The 17,894-nt window shown below is 36.5% G+C and overlaps 1 protein-coding gene across 5 annotated transcripts in view; it reads left to right on the top strand.

Annotated features, from left to right (window-relative positions):
- The window catches only part of LOC135196196 (lysophosphatidylserine lipase ABHD12-like), a 400,246-nt gene extending 384,597 nt beyond the window's left edge, over window positions 1-15,649 (top strand). For 4 of the 5 annotated variants that reach the window (XM_064222798.1, XM_064222796.1, XM_064222797.1 and 1 more), the window contains exon 10: window positions 9,209-9,599. In XM_064222798.1, coding sequence (XP_064078868.1) covers window positions 9,209-9,248 — 40 coding nt within the window. In that variant the 3' untranslated portion in view covers window positions 9,249-9,599. Of the gene's footprint in view, window positions 1-9,208; window positions 9,600-10,050 lie in introns of those variants that run through there. The other variant, XR_010310343.1, reaches the window with a different exon arrangement.
- The last annotated feature ends 2,245 nt before the right edge of the window (window positions 15,650-17,894 follow it).

Here is a 17,894-nt window from a genome sequence, read left to right as displayed (position 1 = left end):
GGGCGCTTTGTCTCCAAGCGAAATATGCTATCCAAGCACAGTTCGCATGCATAAAAAACATCTTTATACACCCTTATGTTAAACAAAACGAATGCGTCTATTCTAAACACTCGCCAATAAAGAAAACATGTCACTTTCTGCTACTATGGGGAAAGAAAAAAAAATTTGACCTCTTAAACCAGTCTCATTACACTGAGCCAAAAACCCACCAGGATTAAAAAAAAAAACACCGTAACACTTACATGTTCAAAGTAAGAGAAAACCACCCCGAAATCTGCGTAAAACACGCGAATCTCGTCGGCACAACGTAAACGCGCTCGGCGAGATGGCACCTGACAATCACTCACACACAAATCAGACTGAGTTACTCACGCCCTGGAGGGTCTCAGTACGGGCAAATTTGATGAGACTAATACAATTCCTTTCCTCAGCTCTACACCCTCATGGATGGATATTTCTCTACCCCTTTCACTTAGCAACTGAAAACTAACAATTTAATAATTTTCCACAATCCCACAAAGGCTTTGTCGTTCAAAAACTATCGCCAAGCCATAACCCCTCTATTTTTAACTGGTCACCTATCTCTTCATTAGCGTACCTAGGCATAAAAAAAAAACCTTTTATACCGCTTTTTGCCAGCTGCCACCACCTGTAACGAGGATATGAACCTCGTTATTCATTTGGTAAACGTGTAACTCCGAGCGTCAGGCATACCAACACATAATCTCTCTCTCTCTCTAAGCAACCAGCGGCTCGCGACTTTTCTCTCTCTCTCTCTCTCTCTCTCTCTCTCTCCATTCTGTCAGGTAATCAAAATGAGAGAGTTGCATTATAAAAATACATTTATTTAACAACGAAAAGATAGTAAATCAATCAAGTCTCACAGACTAACTTAACTCAGTTACCCCAATACTGAAATGTCTAAAATGTAATTAGTCACACCAAATGTCTATTCTCCCATCTGGGACTCTCTCGGTCCCCACATAGTTCCGCCAGAACCGTCTGTTTCAAAGACACGAGAAACCACTCGTAAGTACACATAAGTTTAACAACAAAGATTAAAGATTGGATATTCTTATAAATATTAAATAGACAACAAGCCACCCTTCTGGCTAAAATAGTATAACTCACCCATGCAGCCGGAATATTTCACTAATACAATATAAAGACACTTTCGCAGAGCTCCTTCGGCATCCTGCCTTTCTTCCAAAGCCGTCTCTAAGCCAGGTCCACCATAGACTTGGATAGGGGTACATTATCAAAAGAAGAGGCGCACACGCACATACAAACGCACACTTCGTTAATGCCTCATATTACTGGCTACAACTAGTTTCCCAAAGGCACTTTGAAAAGAGCTCATGAACTGACGTACATTGACTCGTCTTTCTATGCAGTTTTATATCACGCCACCCCACAGAAACCATTGATCAGCTTTTCAAAGGTCGTTGCTTCAGCTCTGTTCTCCACATTCCAATAGGTCACAGCGAACATATTGGCAATATATCATTAATTATAACCCTAGGCCTTATATATATATATATATATATATATATATATATAATATGATATATATATAGATATATATATATATATATAACGAGATCATCAATCTCGTTATCATTTTGGTAGCGATAAGCCAGAGCGGCAGACAACTGGTAATTGGCAACACATTTTCTCTCTCTCTCTCTATACTGGCAACAACACTCTCTCTCTCTCTCTATCTATCTATCTATCTTTCTCTCTCTATATATATATACCTCCCCTCCATTATCTAGGTCATCAAATCAGAGTCATGAATTACAAAAATATGCATTTATTTGAAAGCAAAGTATTAACTGAATAACTCAGATTCTTAACAGAATGATTAAATAAAATGTTAAACCCAAAGTCCAAATAACTCGGGTAACCTTCGGTAATTAATCTAACACCAACATTAGTTTAGCCATAACAGATAGGCACAGTCAACATAGTAATTAAGTCAGTACACCATTTCTCCAATGAACAATCCCCACTCTTCTCCAGAAACATTTCCCCTCTTCCAGATCAGTTCCCCTCTTCCAGAAACGCCTGTTAGAAGACAAGAGAACACTCTGGTAAGCACAAGATCATAATCAAAGATCATATAAACAGAATATCTCCGAAATAGATATTCAAATACAATCCAGCCACACTTTGGCCAAAATAGATATAATAACACTCACCCATTTCAGCACAGTTGCACTGTCACTAATCAACAAACACTTTGGCAGGGGCCACCCTGGCCCTGCCTTCTCTCTGTAATAGTCTTCCCTTCATTGCAACACAACACTCCCATAAGTAGGGGGGAAAACATACACATACATATGAACCCACACTCAATCTTCAGAATGTTCACGCCCCGAAACTGCTTAAGACCAGTTTCAAAGTCACCTCTCATGGCGACAGGATGAGGCACTGATTTGCTAAGACAGCACTCTTGACCACACCACCTCAAAAAATGATGCGTAAGCATTCCTAAGCTGTCGCTTGGACACTTTGCCTCCAGGGAAATTAAATTGCTGATTCTCTACATTCTAAGAAACGTCACAGCATATCACGTTACATTTTATCTAAAATATCTCATAGCAAATCCCCCTCTTTATGGTTTATATACATATAATATATATATATATATATATATATATATATATATATATATATATATATACACACATATATATATTATCTATAGAATATATAATATATATATATATATATATTATTATATAATATACATATATATATATATGTATAATATTATATATATTAATATATAGATATATTATCTATATATATATATATATATATATATATATATATATATATGTATAGTCACGAAGCATTCCAAATATCTGGTTATTACACTTACCAATTACCTCACAGCAGCCAGATACTTGAACCTCATAACAGATAAAAGACAACTGAGTTTTCTAAAGGCAACAGTGATCCCTTAAAAACTTTTATCAAATATGTGAGAAATCAGACTAAGTTTATCAAAACAAGTGTGAAGTATTCATATAGGCTTAAGTTAATTACAGGGCATTACTCCGTCAAACAACTTAAACTGTCTCTATGTCTTAAATCACTTCAAGAAAATTGAAGCAACAGCACAATCTATCACTTTGTCACGGGCTCAGTTTTATTCCTATCACGTCTTCTTTCCCAATGTTATCCCAACATGAAGGGGTCGGTTGCCCGATGCACATTCTCCGCTGCCTTCTATCAAAGGCATCATCCTCCACCACACCTCTTCTCTCCTTATTATCTTTCACTTTTATCTTGCCATCTAATTCTCTGTCTCCCTCTTGATCTTCTTCCTCTTAACAGGTTCCTTCCAAGCCCTTTTCACTTCCTCCTCATTATCCATCCTCAACGCATGCCCATACCACCTCAATCATAGCTCTTATTACCTCTGTAATCTTTACTAAGCCTGCCCTTGTTTTGTCATTTTCCAACCTCTCAAGCAGTGATATTCCCATAATCCACCTCAGCATACTCATCTCTGTTCTCTCAAGCTTTACTTCATCCTTTCTTCTTAGAGCCCATGTTTCCTATTCATCCATTAACACTGGTCTTATCACTGTGCTATAGATCTGGACTTTTAGCTTGATTGGCATTTGCTTATCACATACCACTCCAGTTACTTCTCTCATCTTCCCCCTTGCAGCTTTTATCCTACTGTCAACTTCAACTTCACATCCTCCACTTAAAGTAGATCCTAAGTTTTTAAACTTTTCCGCTTGTTTTATAATCGGCCCTCTTCTTTCTTGTATGACAATTTTGCCTCTATCTTCCCTACTGCTCACCAAAACCTTTGTTTTAGTCACATTCACCTTTAAGCCACCCCTCTCTCTAAAGACTCCTGCCACTCTCCAACCCTTCTTTGGAGGTCTTCATTTTCAGCAGTAACCACCAGATCATTGCCATACAACAACTCCCACAGCTCTTGATTTCTGATCTCTTCTCTTAACACATCCATGACCAGCACAAACAAAAATGGGCTTAATGCTGACCCCTGGTGTAATCCAACACTAACTTCAAAGTTTTCTGTTTCCTCAACTACCCCATTTATTCCTATCACTAGCGGTCAGTAAATTAAACATTGTTGTAAAAACTTTGAATACAAAAAGTTATTTTTAAATCCAAAGTTTAAAGTAGAATTCACAATCATATTTTGAAGTAAAAATTTACTATTTCTGGAAGACAACAAAATTTAATTAATTCCTGAATTAAATTATTAAACAAAATTAAATAAAAATGTTAATTTAACAAGAAATTAAATTAATCAAGCAAAATTTAAAATAATAAGAAATACTTAAGATCTGAAAAGAAAATCTAAGTAAATGAAAATTAAAGCACAAGTGTTAAAGTGTGACATTAAATCAAGTATGCAATACTAGATCATTAAGAATCACCTGAGAAAGTTGATCAAATAAATTGTGTATGCAATAACATGAAAACACAAAATGTGTAAATGAATCAAATTTACTAAAATAAAAAACTGAGAAGAATGAAACAAACAGTTCAAAATGGAAATAAAGTACACAAATTAAAAACATGTAAAATAATGAATCAGTGTTATTTTTAAGTAATGACTTAAAGTAAAAATATCACTTTACCTTGTACCTAAAATTTTTGCTTTTGCTGCAGCTTCAAAATTCACCAAACACACTTGATAGGGCTGTTACAAATCACCCTATTGTAACGTATTTATAGATTTCACATCAATTTCACAAACGTAGTTCCATAAGAAATTTAACAAACACTAAAGAGCGACCATTGCAAAATCTTTACTTTTACGTTAGAAGCTAAAACATAAATGGAGAGAGGTAATGTATCATGCACGGTATCCGGTCTTATAATGACGTGAATTTTTATCTCCAGTCGAAAGCAAAACTTAATTGACGCCATGGAATGCTCTTGTAAGAAAAATAACGTCACTTCCTGAAAATGCTTGGCAAGATATCATCAAGAAACGTTTTAGGGCTGAAATACTTTGCATCTCACAATACATGACGCGATAAATCAAGATCTAGTAAATATATGACATAATAGTCGTGCAGTTTTGTCCAATGACTTGTATGAGACTTGAAGGGAAAATCACCTTAACACGTTCTATACAGCACATGGCTAACATGATTGGCATGCTTACAAAAAAGACAAAGACCAAAGTTGGTTTTCAGAACTGAGCAGCCCATTGTTATCTGGACCTGTCAACACTTATCACTACCAATGACAACTTGAGTCAAAACAAAGCCTTCAATATCATAAGTACAAAACACATGTTGCTGTGAGACAAAAATTGTGCGATTATAAATTTATGTTATTCTTTAGTACTGCTAAATTATGTTCACTGTGAAAGCTTACATACATTACATATGATACTTCAATAATCATATATAAGTAAATCAAGGTGAAATATATACATCTTCAAATTTTGGTGCTCCTCATACACGGTAGCCCACAAATACCTTGTTAATTTTGGTTTTGGTTTATCATTTTATGGATAAATGACAGGGGATTGTGTTCAGACAACACTAAAATTTCTTAATTCCTAGGTCTGTTTACATACACTTCAAACTATTTCAGTTCTGTGATTAAGGCGAGTGTTTCTTTCTCTATGGGTGAATACACTTTTTTTATGCTTTTTCAGTTTCGAAGACATAAAATAAAGTGGATGTAAGATATTACTGCCATCTTGAAGTAGAACGGCTCCAATTCCACAGTCAGATGCATCAACTTGTACCACAAATTAACTTATTGAAGTCTGGAGCTTGAATTCAGTATTAGTTTTGAAGCTGGAATATTATTGACCTGTCTAATTTGCGATAGTGTCCAGTTCTTGAAAGCATAGTATTCTTTGTTAAAATAAAAGCTTTTCTTGATAACAGCATACAACTTAGTTGCCACTAGCTTACCACTATCATCATGGTTTGCATTAAAAAATTCACAAGATTCGACTGAAGTCCCAGGAAGGTTCAGTATTTATTCATCAGTCTGGAGAAGATGACAGAGATAGTGGGAAATGAGGAGAGACAAAACTTGAAAACAAAAATTTAAAATATTACACTATCACTGTAATATTAATATTTAGACTCTAGGCTGGAAAAAAAGATGATTTTTCCATCAAGTAAATTCTGTCAGAGCGGTTCTGGCATCCTACGAAAGCAGCCAATCTGGAATGGTTTGGATAAAATGTGTTGTTTGCGTCAATAAGTAATGTAAATGTATCTTTTCCAAGAACACCATGTTCATTTGACTGAGACTAGTTGTTCTGTGTATAACTCGATATTTGACAAGTATTGACGAAAGAGCACACTTTGGTAGTCTGTTAATCTACCTCTGCTTTATTTTTAATCATTCATAACTAATTTGCTCCTAAGTGCTTTTTCAGTAGATCCTGCTATGGTGGATAAGCAGGTAATTCCTAGGGCTCTTCCATCTTCTTTCTTCTTCTTCCCAGCTTTATCCCTTTTCGGGGTAGCCGTTTTTAATGAGTGTCTTCCATCTACCTCTCTCTGTCCTGTGTCATTTCCTTCCATACTCCCTTCTCCTTCTTATCATCTCTAATGCAATCTCTCCACCTGGTCTTAGGTCTTCTGCTCCTTCGTGTTCCACCTACCTCCACATCCATCACTTCTCTTGCCATGTGTTACTCTTCTCTTCTCATCAGGTGGCCATACAATCTTAACCTTGCTTCTTGCACTCGCTTTGATGCTTCAATGACCTTTACTGTACCCCTAATATGTTCTTTTCTAACCCTGTCATTATTGGTTACCCCACTCATCCACCTAAGCATCCTCATCTTGGTTACGTCCAACTTCCTGCCATCTGTTTTCTTTAGTGGTGCTGCTTCCAATCCATATGTCGTTGCTGGTCAGACCACTGCCTTGTGCACTCTGCCCTTCCATAACCATAATTATTTCAATGCAAAAAAGGCTGGAGACCAAATCATGGTACCAAAAATTATCAAGTGTTAAGCAGGTTACTTTTCCAAATTAATAAATAACATTTTGACCTTAACAACCAGTGCCATTATACAGCATTCATCTTAATGAGCCTTTAAGTGTTGAAGCAGATATTTTTAGGCAACATCTGAGGTGATGACAGGAAAGACGATTGCTGTATCATAACATGCTTGGTCAATTTGAAAATTTTATTAAAAGACAACACCTTAAGCTGGTACAGGTACATGCAGTACCCGGTTTATGGTGGGAGTTCCATTCATGGCAGCACAACATAACCCCCAAAAAATGCCATGCACTGTAAAACCAGGTTACAGCACCATAAAACTGGGTGTAACACTGTAAAACTGGGCAGTGCCGTAAAACCACTTATGGCACCATAAAATCTGGTTAACGGTGCCTTAAGCCAAGTGCTATCAAGTCGGAACACCATAACCGATGGGCTGCCTGTACTATATCCTTCAAGTGGTGCATAAACCAGGTGGCAGTTTCTGGCTTAACCATATATTACTTTAGGCTATTTGGACTTTCACATTGGGTCTCATTTCCATTTGTTTGTAAGACTTCAGGATTATCTCCCATCCTCTGTGTACTGAAACACAGGCATAATAGTAAGGCTTATAGTTTTATGACATTTAAATTAACCCTTAAACACCGAGCCGGTATTTCCAAAAGTGTCTCCCGTATGCCGCCGGCGTTCGGGAGTGAGCGCCAAAGCGGAAAAAAAGTCTTTTTCAAAATGTCACAGCACGCTTAGTTTTCAAGATTAAGAGTTCATTTTTGGCTCTTTTTTTTGTCATTGCCTGAAGTTTAGTATGTAACCATCAGAAATAAAAAAATCATTATCATATATAAATATTGGAATATATGACAGCGCAAAAAAATTTTTTTTTAATATATAATAGAATACAAATCGCGCTGTGAGCAAAACGGTTAAAGCTAATGAGTTAATTATTTGTTCGTTGTATTGTACACTAAATTGCGATGATTATGGTATATAACAAATTGTAAAACGATCAAATCAACACAGAAAATATTATCACAATATGATGCATGAATTCGTAACGCGCGGACGTAAAAATTTTTTTTCAAAAATTCACTATAAATTGAAATATTGTGCTAGAGATTTATCGTTTTTTATATGAAAATATTTCAAAACTGATAAAAGCTACAACCATGGGTTGTTTTTTGTTGTATTCTACATGAAATTACACATATTTTCATATGTTAAACTTTATGTAACTGCTAATATAAAACGGTGCAAACATTACGACAATCGGACGAAAGAATTTCTGATTTTTTCGGCAAGAGTTACCGCACGGACGCAAGGAAAAAGTTTTGTTCATAAATTCACCATAAATCGAAATACTGTGCTAGAGACTTCCAATATGTTGCAAAATGAAGGTAAATGATTGAATATTACTAGAATATAAGAGTTTTAGCTTACAATTGCGTTTTTCCACCATTTCGGTCGAGTCAAAGTTGACCAATGTTTGAAATTTTGGCACTTATCATTATTTATATGAAAATATTTCAAAACTGATAAAAGGCTACAACCATGGGTTGTTTTTTGTTGTATTCTGCATGAAATTGCACACATTTCCATATGTAAAACTCTATGTAACGGCTAATATAAAATGGTGCAAATATTACATCAAAGTGACGAAATAATTTCTGAGATGTGTCGCGGATGCTTTTTAGTGCGAGAAGAAAGAAATTCGCGCATGCGCGTCTGGGTAACGCTTGTAAACAAAACAACAGCTTGATCCGTGAATTCCCAGCATCCCTTAAGGTGTGTGATTCAAAAGTTTTTGCCAAGTAGGCCTATAACTATTTTTCCACGAATTTTTTAAAAACTTTTTTGTGTCGACGTCTCATAAGTCAATTAAGCACCCAACAGACAATTTTCGTCGACGTTTAATACATCCAATATGCGTTTAAGGGTTAAGTAACAAAATATCAGATGTGCCTACTCTGTGAGTTGTATACATTTTTACATGTTATGAAATATATTAGATTTAATTTTAAAATAGTAAGATTTCAACAATCTTTTGTTTTCATAGTCTGTTCTTGTGGTCAGTGAGCTGATGTGTACTACATGTAAAATACAGTATGATAATCTAAAAATTTTACATTCATATATCAGAATTATTTAATAAATATTTTCTCCATTTTGAATTTTTTTCTTGTAAATTATTCTCAACCTAATGACCATACACTTGCAGGAACTTTCTCAAGGAAGCTATAGAAGCCCAAAGAGAATAGTCGAGTCCTTTTGGGTTTTGGAATTGATGCTCAAGTTACCTGTGTGATTAATGGTGCAGGATTTGTAGATTTCGTAAGTTTGTAAAAAAAAAAAAAAAGAAATTGGGACCAAATGAGGATTAAAAATCTGTAAAAAAAAACTTTATTGGATGATTTTTGTTAAAGATTTCCAAGTGTTCAGTAGTTTTGCTTTACTGTTGCAGTAGTACTACACTGAAATACAGAAAGATATGACTGGCATCTTAATACAATACAGTATTTCCTTTTATACAGTTTGTTTGCAATAACTGCTTGCATTTATCTTAACTTGTAAGTTTATATATATAGAATAAAAGAAATGCTTGAACTATTTATATTAAGTTTTGGCTGATTGTTCAGTATTTGAATACCAGTTCAGAAATAGCATAGCCTACCTCATACTTCAGTAATGCATTTCATATAGCTGTGTTCAAGTCCTTTTGCTGAATTCTAAGGTTTCCAGTTTTAGATTTAAAGAGGTTCTGTGCTGTTTGTATTTTATCTTTTTTGCCCTATTGTGTGTATTATATCATTTTACCTTCATTACTCATTTTACCCATTTAAGCTACAGAGCATACAGTTTATGTCAGATGTTAAAATATGTTATTTTATTTTTAAAAATTTTTCATGTTATATGGCATGATAATGTCTTTCATTTCTGAATGAAATGATTATGATGTATAAGTATGTCTTCTTCAGCCAAATATTTTTATTTATTTGCTTTTGACATGATAGGGGTTAGTACTTTTAAAAGTGTATGTCATCTATATTTTTTTTATTTCAGGCATTTTGATATTTTATTCTCACTGAAGATTGGAGTGTTTTGTACGCATTTTTTCATAGATTAGTCCTGTTTGTCCTCAGAAGATTTACACTCTCATGGGCCGCCAAGGACCATGGCTCGATAAGACAGACCAGCCAATATCAAAACTTCTCTTATATAGTTAGTCTCGGCAAGAATAATGCCTGTTGGCACAATGTTAGGATTTAAAGGACTCAGAACAAGAGGGCTCTGTCTCCATTCCATAGCAACTACGTATACCTCGGGTTTTCCCTTCACCTAACTCAAACAGATGTGACAGCAGCACATATACGCGGGCACATTAAACCGATCGTGTTAGGTACTTTACAATTTATTCTTTCTGTTTATACATTATTTAAATTGACACCGAAATCCCTTATTATTTACACTTTTAGTCATCTTTAGCATTTTATTTAATTGTTCACCCAACTGTTATTTCAATCTTAGAACATTAGCCTTTTCTTGTAATAAGAAACCTAAAAAAATTAGATGTGTTATATTAAACTGCATTACCAGTTAATAACTACTTCACTTTAAAACCCTTCCCTCTCCTTTTTTTCTGTGACTCTGGTAGTGCCATGGTATGACAACCAGCGCTTCTCAGGTTAACACAATTCTTTACTTTCAAGGCTAGTCTTATGTAGTATTCCACGAATTTTCTTGTAAGAGATTTCAGAGTCTCTAAAATAACATCCTATCTTTTATTTTGTGTAGGTGCTATCCTCTTCCATTCGGCATAGATCATAAACCTCGTTTTTATATTTTCCCCGAAAGTTAGCCTTCAATTCTTTGTTCAGCCTGGCCTTCATTATCATACATGCATCCTTTACTTCAAGTTTTCTGGTGTACTCATTTTCTCTAATGCACTCATTTTCCATGAAGCATTCTATGAACCTAAGCTGCTTCATTTTTTTCCTCTGCTTTTTCTAAGGTCTTTTGCAATCTCTTGCTTAATTTTCATCTTTATTTTCCCTTTCAATGTTTTTTCTCATATTTTCCTATTCCTTCAATTTCTATTTTGTATTTATTATACAGATGTTTCCCATACACTGTTCAGCACTGTCCATAGGGGGCTCTTAGTTGATCTTCTATTATTTCTTTAATCATTTCTTGTCCGAGTTTATTATGTTATGGAACAGCATGATTTTTTTTAGTTTGATCTGTAGCTACAGCCTGCAAGCCATATGCCAGATTCTGCCATAATTCTCCAATACATTGTGCCCTTTGGCTGTTCATACATTCCTCAGAGGGTCCTCTGTTGTATTTTCTCTATTTCATTCAATTCGCTTTCCTTGATGTTACTTCATGTTTCAATATTTTTTCATTTTAGTGCCATATTTCCCACTTTTTTTAATATCCATGAATTTTCTAATTTTTCAAACCAGTTACTCTGGTGGGCTTCTGTTATTTTTTTTTCATCTATTACGTTTTCTGTTGGTGGGGAACATTATGTCGTCGTCATATACTATTAATATTTGTTATTAGTGTTACATTCTTTCTGCTTATCTCACTCACTCTATCTGTCACTTTACTACATAGCTTTGAGTCATGTATTGTTCCTTGTCTGGTAGTTTCCGTAATTTCAATTGGTTCTGCCTTGCCACTTTCATTCATCTTTAGTAATACCAACACTACATCTTTCCACCCTATTACCTTCCCTATTTCTTTTATGCATTCTTTCAGATCTAATTTATCAAAGCATTTGTATTAGTCTCCGAACTCATATAAATGCTAACAAGTTGGCTTATATTTGATAAAATTGGAAGCCAGTGGGTCTTCTGCAAGGTGTGAAGTCAGGATTAGATCGCAAGGACATGCTGTTTTATCACTTGTCTGACAAAGTAATAATTTGCATTAATGCAGTAATATTAGACAGTTATATTTGAAATTCATTAGTCATTGACATTTTTAATACTAAAAAATAATTGAAGGTTACCAAAAGGGTAAATTGGGTTAGCTTAAATTCTTGTTTATGAAATATAGTTATGATCGTAGTTCCCAATTGTGACTGACATACAAGCCTTGATGTTTACTAAAGGCCAGTAATTCCTTTGTAGTATTATATACATAATTAAATTAAATGCATTTGAGATATAGAAAGTTAGACAGTTATCCTTAATGTCGGGGATCTTTCACATAGACCTATTTCCAAAAGGAATTACTTCACCGGTAGTGACGTCACAGGCTTTGGGGAAAATTATTGTCACTTTTTGCTACAGGATTATAAAAAGTACCTTCTCTAATGGTGAGCTTTGTCAACTAATTTAAAATATTAAAGACAATGTTTTGATATAAATTTGGTACAATAATTCCAATAATTAAACATTTAGATTATGTACCAATGAACGTTAGGTCATGTAGATAAAATTGGGTAGATCCTTTAATCACTGCTGGGTTGCTATGTGTAGGACCCACAGATCCCCTGCCTCCAGCGAATCACTCAATCTGCTTTTTGCCTGTGGAAAAGGCTCATTACTACCTGCCATGAGCCAGCCCCTGTAGGCATGAGGAGAATTTTGTTGGTTGCTGGACATGCATGAAATATGAAACATACATTGGGCAATAAGTTCAAATGATGAAAAACCTCAATTTAAGCTGTCTGTATGAGTCATAGGTTTCAGTAGTATGAAAGGAAGAGACTACATTGTTCCAGAATAACTCCTGCAGTGTTTCTCCATCCCTCTCCAAGCAAAATCCACGTTTGGGGTAAGACTCCTGGAACAGCGAATTCTAGGGACTCCCTATTTGACTCCTCCAGTGAAGAAGAAGAAGAAGAGTCTTTCCTTGGGAGAGATATCACTAATACCTAACATGAAGTGCAAATAACCACTGAAATTTCCCTCCCGACTGGAAGATTTTAGGTACAGTCTTCTGCTTAACGTAAGAGAGATACCGCAGAGGAGTCTTGCCTCTCTCATGCAGCAAACAGATATTGAAGGAGATCCTGATAAGGTCCACTAACCCATCTGAAGTGTCTGTCCCTTCTAGAAGTAATAGTAATTTATCAGGGACTTCTATCCTGCTTGGCAGTATTGATACGACTGCTTTGGCTCAATCAGTTCATGCAGGTTTTCCTGTTATGCAAATTCTGCCTGATGGACCTTCAAAATTCTGGAAGGAAATCATAAAGAGTATCAAGGATGTCCTTCCTATCCATGATTCACAGAAGAAATACAGAGGTCTGTCGTGTGTATGGAACTGAATATGATATGTAATAATTTCTCATCCTCATTGAAATCAGAGACAGTCCACTCACTCTTTTAAGCCCCATACACACTATGCATCATGATGCTCACATTGTTAGATGGATGCGTTGAAAAACGACTTTTTCAACAAGAAGCCTCATCACCAACGTGTCCATGGGTCAGAGCCATTTCATTACTCAGCTCAATGATGCACCATCATTGAGAGGGGGAGGACGTCCGCTCACCACTACCCGCCGCCAAACCCCTTGAGTGGACAAGGACTAACACAATACATTTTAGTGAATTACTGAAGGAACATCCATCTGTTTGGAACATCAAATGCAAGTATTACAAGATGAGAAACATCAGGAGTGCAAGCTTGGAAACCATAAAATCAGAGTTATCGAGTTTTGTAAACTGTACATTGCAGAATGAAGACATTACTAAAAAGCTGCACACCCTGAAGACACAATTCTACAGGGAAATGTCTGCAATCAAAGCATCACAGAAGTCTGGAGCTGGCACGGAAGATCTCTATATTCCGAAATTATGGTGTTTTGATGAGCTGCGTTTCCTGTAATAAAAAAATATTTGTGTACTTTGCACCTATATTTGAACCTTACTTTCAAATTATCCTCCCTAAGGACATTATTTTGAAATCCTGGTTGAATGTTGGAGGCTTGCATACCATCCTCCAGCTGCAAGGATGAGCTCCTGGTGATATGCTGTCTTGAAAGCTGGTGTCCTGCTTACAAATGTATTGTTCAATTTTTTCCATCAATTTATAAAATCCAGGGATTGGCATTCTTGTGTAATTTTCAAGTCTGTTGGATTTTCGACTTATAGCTCCAAAAATCTTTCTTTGAAGCTTCCCTTCAGAGGTCGCCAAGAAAGCCAATGCTTACACCATAAGGTTCTACGTTTCTTCCTCAAAAGTTTCTTTTTTGCAGCACACAGAGCAACTATACCCCACAGTAGAGTCTCCTGGCAAAGTATATCACCGGCAGACATCCTGCCATTGAAAGCTGAACTGCGAGAACCAGTGAGCGGTGTTGCAGTACAGTTTGGCCCCTTTTAATTTTATTCAACACCACTACTGCATCACGTAGCTGATACATGATGGCATAGTGTAAACCATGCTTTAGAGCTCCAACTCGTAACAATATGATGACCAGGTCTGGCTAAAACCTCAAATCAGAATGAAGTACAGGCACCAATAATCCGCCCCAGAGAATGATACAGATGAACGTTGAGGTGACGCTTCAATGTGTATCCTTTCACTAGATGGAAATACCTCGTAAATGAAAGGAAAACTGTGATTGTTATGAATTATTCCCTCGCAACAGAGATTATTGGTTTGCCAGATGGTATTGGCAGGATAGCCTAGCCTTTGGCACAGGCTTCAATCCCAACTCACAGGACTAATGAAGATGGCGGCAAGATTTTAACAATTTTATTACAAAAGTAAACGATCTCATGTCTACCCTTACAGTCAAAACAATACATCCTATTTACACTTCTAAGATAACTCACTATGATATAGCTGACCACGTGGTCCTTAAGGGAACACTGGCCTAATCAGCAATTACACAATTAATATCAAATATAATGACAGGTGTCGGGGAGCTTGAAGGAAATACACTTCAGTAGACTTACGGCCTCAGCCAGGTGCAGCTTTTGACTTTTGATTTGCGGACTCACCTATCCGCTGATTTTTCTATGAACCTTGTATACCAATTATTCATGGAAAATTCGCCTATTCACAGTATTTTTCACTGAGAAATATTAAAAAATTACTGTATTTTCATATAATTTTCATGACTAAATGTGCTTTTTGTGATAAGACTTAAAATACTCAGGTAGAGTTTTTTTTGTCTTTTAACTATCAAAATGGGCAGTTCTAAGCATTTATAGAGGAGCTTTGAGTATTTACAGATTTTAGCTATTTGCAAGGGGGTCTGGTAATCATCCTCACAAATATGGGGTCTACTGTATAGCACAAAAATAATTTAAGAAAACAATGCCCTCCCTGGGAGGCACCAGCCTTCTGTCCTTTTACTGTTATAACAATCAATCATATGAAGACAGATTATCAGAACTTTGTGGTGACTGGGATATGAGCGTTAATGGCAGAAATAAAACCATTTGCCTTTTCCATCCCAGTAACTAATAGTTCTACAGAGGAATGGGCAACACTTGTCCTTCATTTAAGAGAAAAAGCTCCCATTGGCTGTGCCTGCCCGGCAATTTGGGACCCTTAAGAGAAAAATCTCAAGACGGGACATCCATGGCTGAATTTCATGCTAAGCTCTACCTCCTCAATATTATAACTTCTGCTACTGTGCTGCAGTAGCCAAATGACTTATGCAGACCCTGTGGGGAGTACTCTATAACTTTCTGGATACTGTGTATTGCAGTAGCCAAATGACTTATGCAGACCCTGTGGGGAGTACTCTATAACTTTCTGGAGTGTCATATTAAGACTTCAAAGGAAGCTTAGGCAGGCTGCAATATTTTTGTTCAAAGAAAGCATTGGTGGGCTCCAATATTTTTTTCCTCAATGTAACCTCTCTAGTACATTATTCCCCTTTGTGTTGGTACCTCTTTGAAGAGTCTTGTCGCACAACTCATTGAATGAGTCTGACATTAAAATTGCACAATATATGCTCTTCTTAGAAAAGGGGAATCTGGGAAACAATGTGTACTCTTAAGAGCTTCCTCTTCCTAAGCCTAAGAAAGCTTGGTATGAATCAGAGCCCTACAAGCCTTCAGTCATTACAAAAGGATCCCTCCAACAGCAAAAGGTAAAGGAAGAGTTGGAGCCCAGTAATTTTCTACAGCATTGCAGGCAGTGGACACAGCATTATTTTCAATGGGCTAGGGTAGAGATGATCTTATCCTTCCACTCTAAAAGTTTTTCCCAAAATTCAGATCCCTCCTAAAGGGGGCAAAGAAGGATTCCTCTGAACAAAGAATAATCCCTAACCTGTCAAATGTGAATGAACACATTGTTTGTGACACATTTTGGATGACAATTACTTCCTAATTACATTTGCTTATTCCGCAAGGGACTTGGACTGTCACTAGATCTGGAAGACATACACTGGCTTGTCCCTATCGCAGTTACATTCCACCCCTAACTAGAATTCCAGTCACACCTTTCAGGTTAAACGTTGCCTTAAGAATCTTCATAAAATTAGCAGAGATAGTTGTCTGAGAGGCCAGGAAAGAAGGAATTTAACTGATGGCCTACCTAGATGATTGGCTAATCTGGTAACACACAAGAGAAGAGTGCTGATGAAACCTGAGAGTGGTAGTCAACAAACTCCAGTAAAAAAAAAAAAAAAAAAAAAAAAAAAAAAAAAAAAAAAAAAATTCGTAATAAATAGGAACAAGTCTTGCCTTACATCCAGCAAACATATTTTGAGGTTGGGACTTTATTGGGATACTCTTTGCAGTTGACTGTCTCTTCCCAACAGCACTCAAATCAGAATAAGGAAAGGCCAGAGAAGATTCCTTGCACAGCCCAGGTTTTCCAGATAACAGTTGGAATGAAGTATGGGTCCATTACAGTTTGTATCTGTGGTAGTTCTAATCCTGAGATTGCAACTGTAGGATGTAGACAGAGAAGCAGAGTCTGGCTCTCACATGCCAGGAAAAGGCATGTGATTTGAAAGATACTTTGTCCATGAACCTGAAAGGGATCTCCAGCAAAACAGGTCAACCTAACTCCGCTGTCCTTACGATGGTGATACATATGGATACTACCTCCTTGGCAGGTTGGAGAGGCCATTGGGAAGGTTGTCATGTAGCACGAGGATGGTCACTTGTTCTGAGGGAGTGTCAACAGTTTCCTTGAGCTGTTGGCTGTCTTTCCATCTTGGAAAACTGCAACCTCCAAAAGGAACCCACATTTTGTCATTCCTAGACAGTATGACTGCAATATCTTGTATCAAGATGTTGGGCTCACACTCAGCTCCTCTCAAGTCGGTATATAATTGCCAAACACATACAGAAGTGTACCTGTTTACGACATGCAAGAACCATCAACTTCCAGTGTGTGTCTCTGAACCTGGACATACAGGCTATAACAAGAAATGCATTCTTAAAGTCTGGAACAGATGGATGACGATATACCTCTTTCCTACATTGTGCCAGATCCAGAGGTTTTGAACAATCTACTAGCTTTCAATGGGACTGCTTACCTAGTGGCCCCAAATTGGCCAAACAGTCATTGATTCCATTTCTTTCAACATCAGGCAAGAGAATAGATTCCATTACCATCTGCCCTTTTATCACAGACAGGAGGAGGAAAAGTTGTCTAGGCATCCTCCTTTCTGAGCTGTAACCTTCATGTGTGGATCTTTAAAATCTTGTCCACTATGAAGATTATTTACTTAACATTGTTAGGCATCTAGTGCAAAAACTAAAGACTTCATCTATCCAACATACCAGTCCGCATGGATTAGCTCCATGTGGAGAGCCCAGTTAAAATGTGTTGAAACAGTTTTACATTATATTATTGTAATTACCTTTTGAGGTCAAGTGACTTGCTGTATGGATTTGGAATTGATTCTAATATATAAATTGCTAATTCTCTTCTCCAGTCTTTTTCACTGCAAAGGCGAGCTCTTGCAAGGC

This window comes from Macrobrachium nipponense, chromosome 17 (assembly GCF_015104395.2).
Source record: "Macrobrachium nipponense isolate FS-2020 chromosome 17, ASM1510439v2, whole genome shotgun sequence".
NCBI lineage: Eukaryota > Metazoa > Arthropoda > Malacostraca > Decapoda > Palaemonidae > Macrobrachium > Macrobrachium nipponense.
This window is presented reverse-complemented; position numbering and strand designations above follow the sequence as displayed.